Source organism: Blennius ocellaris (genome assembly GCF_963422515.1).
Source record: "Blennius ocellaris genome assembly, chromosome: 16".
NCBI lineage: Eukaryota > Metazoa > Chordata > Actinopteri > Blenniiformes > Blenniidae > Blennius > Blennius ocellaris.
In genome coordinates, this window is record NC_137665.1 from 21,883,888 (window position 1) to 21,885,721 (window position 1,834).

A 1,834-nucleotide genomic window follows, 5' to 3' on the forward strand; every position below is an offset into this window, starting at 1 on the left:
AACCCGGCCCTGAGGAGCCGCCTGCAGCCCCAGTCCGGGGGGGCCCGCGGGGGGCCCGGCGGGGGGCTGAGCGTCAGCCAGGAGTCCCAGCGGCTGCTGCAGGAGCTGGAGGAGCTGAGCTGGGACCCCGGTCTGGCCCAGGGGACCATGCTGGGGTCCTGGCCGGTGATCCGGGGCCGGAGGAAACGCTCCAGGAACGGCGGCGCCAAAGCCCCGCGGCGGTCCTGCTCGCCGCTGCCGGACGAGCAGAAGGAGACGGGGCCCCTGAAGGGGGACTTCGACTGGGACGCCCTGCTGGACTCGGCCCTCAGCGGGGAGCTCAGCCTGCAGGGGGCGGAGCCCTTGAGCCCCGCCCCCCAGGACCAGGACCCGATGGTGCGGGGGGGCCACGCGTCCCCGCCGGAGGGCCCGGCCGCCGGCGACGTGTCGTCGGACTTCGACGAGGAGACGTACCTGGCCACCGCCTTCCTGGAGGCCCCCTGGGGGGGGGAGCAGGAGCAGGAGGGGGGCGGCGGCGCTGGAGGAGACTTCCTGTGCAGCTCCACCGTCATCCTGGACCAGCTGTTCGGCCTGGAGGAGCCGCTGGCAGGAAGCCCGCTGCTCTGAGCTCCAGCCTCTCACACCGGAGCGCGGGGGAATTACACTTCCTACACTCGTCCGCCTTTTTTCAGACGTTTCATTTTTTTTTTTTTTTTATGTAAAAGTTGATTTTGATTCTCGATGCCACAGAAACTCACAGGAAGTAGTTTTCTCCTCTCGGCTGAAGTCGGGTTTGATTTTACGTGTTGGTTTGATGAAATGTGTTTTTAATCAACAGATTCTGAAGAATCTCACAAGCTTGTATTCAAACAAAAAAAACACTTCTGGTCTTTTCCTTGTGTATTTCACTGTTACTTCAGATTCTGCTTTTTTTTTTTCTTCTTTTGTTGCATTTTTACTCCCAAACATTTGTTTTGGTTTTAGAAAAGATTTTAGTTTTCCTGTAATTAAAATTTTTTTTTAAAAAAATTAGTCCCCAATAAAAATTGATTTTCCCCAAATTGCAGTTTTTTTACGTCCGTACACACGTTTCCTAAAAATGACAAATTAAAATTTTATTAGTATGGAATTCTTCAGAAATTGAATTTGATTTATTTTCCAAATGTAACTGCTTCTTTTTTTTTCTTTTAATTGAAATTTCACCTCTATTTTCTTTTTCTATAAATTTACATTTCTATTCTCATGAATTTGTAACTTTAGAACTATGTGAGTAGATTCATTTTTGGGGATTTTCTTTTCATAATTTTTGGGGAATTACTAATCTACTGATACTTAAGAAAAATCAATCTATGAGTTTACTGTCAAATGCTGTTTTTTTTTTCTTTTATGTTTAGAATTAGATCCCCAAAACTTTTTTTGTAATTTCCTTAGCACTTTTTTCTGAAACATTTTCAGCGTTAAACTAAAATATAATTGTTTTCAATCTCAGAATTAATCTCAGTTCCAGTTGTTACAAAAATGTTCGACTTCAACCTTGAACGTTATTTGATCCACTGCTTGTTTTCCTCACTGGCTTATTATTCAAAATGTAAGTCTCGTTTTACTTGATAAATTCACTTTAGTCGCTAATTGAATTTGACTTTTTATTATAATTTTTCAATGTTGATCAAATTTTCTTTTAATACAATAAATTTCTGACTTCGTATTCTGAGAATTTCTTTCTTAAAAATTGTGTGAAGGATCTAAAAAACATTTCTGAACTTCATGAAATGAACTGCATGAATGAAATGGTTGGAACCGCCAGGTCGTCACGCTCGACACAAACCAGTTTGAAGCTGGTTTGAAGCTGGTTTGA

General features: G+C 45.0%; 1 protein-coding gene across 1 annotated transcript in view; it reads left to right on the top strand.

Annotated features, from left to right (window-relative positions):
- foxj1a (forkhead box J1a) overlaps window positions 1-606 on the top strand; it is a gene marked incomplete at both ends in the record, with an annotated part of 3,533 nt that extends 2,927 nt beyond the window's left edge. Inside the window, one exon of the mRNA XM_080511074.1 lies at window positions 1-606. This exon is cut by the window's left edge and continues 162 nt beyond it. Coding sequence (XP_080367200.1) covers window positions 1-606 — 606 coding nt within the window.
- Window positions 607-1,834: the final 1,228 nt, after the last annotated feature.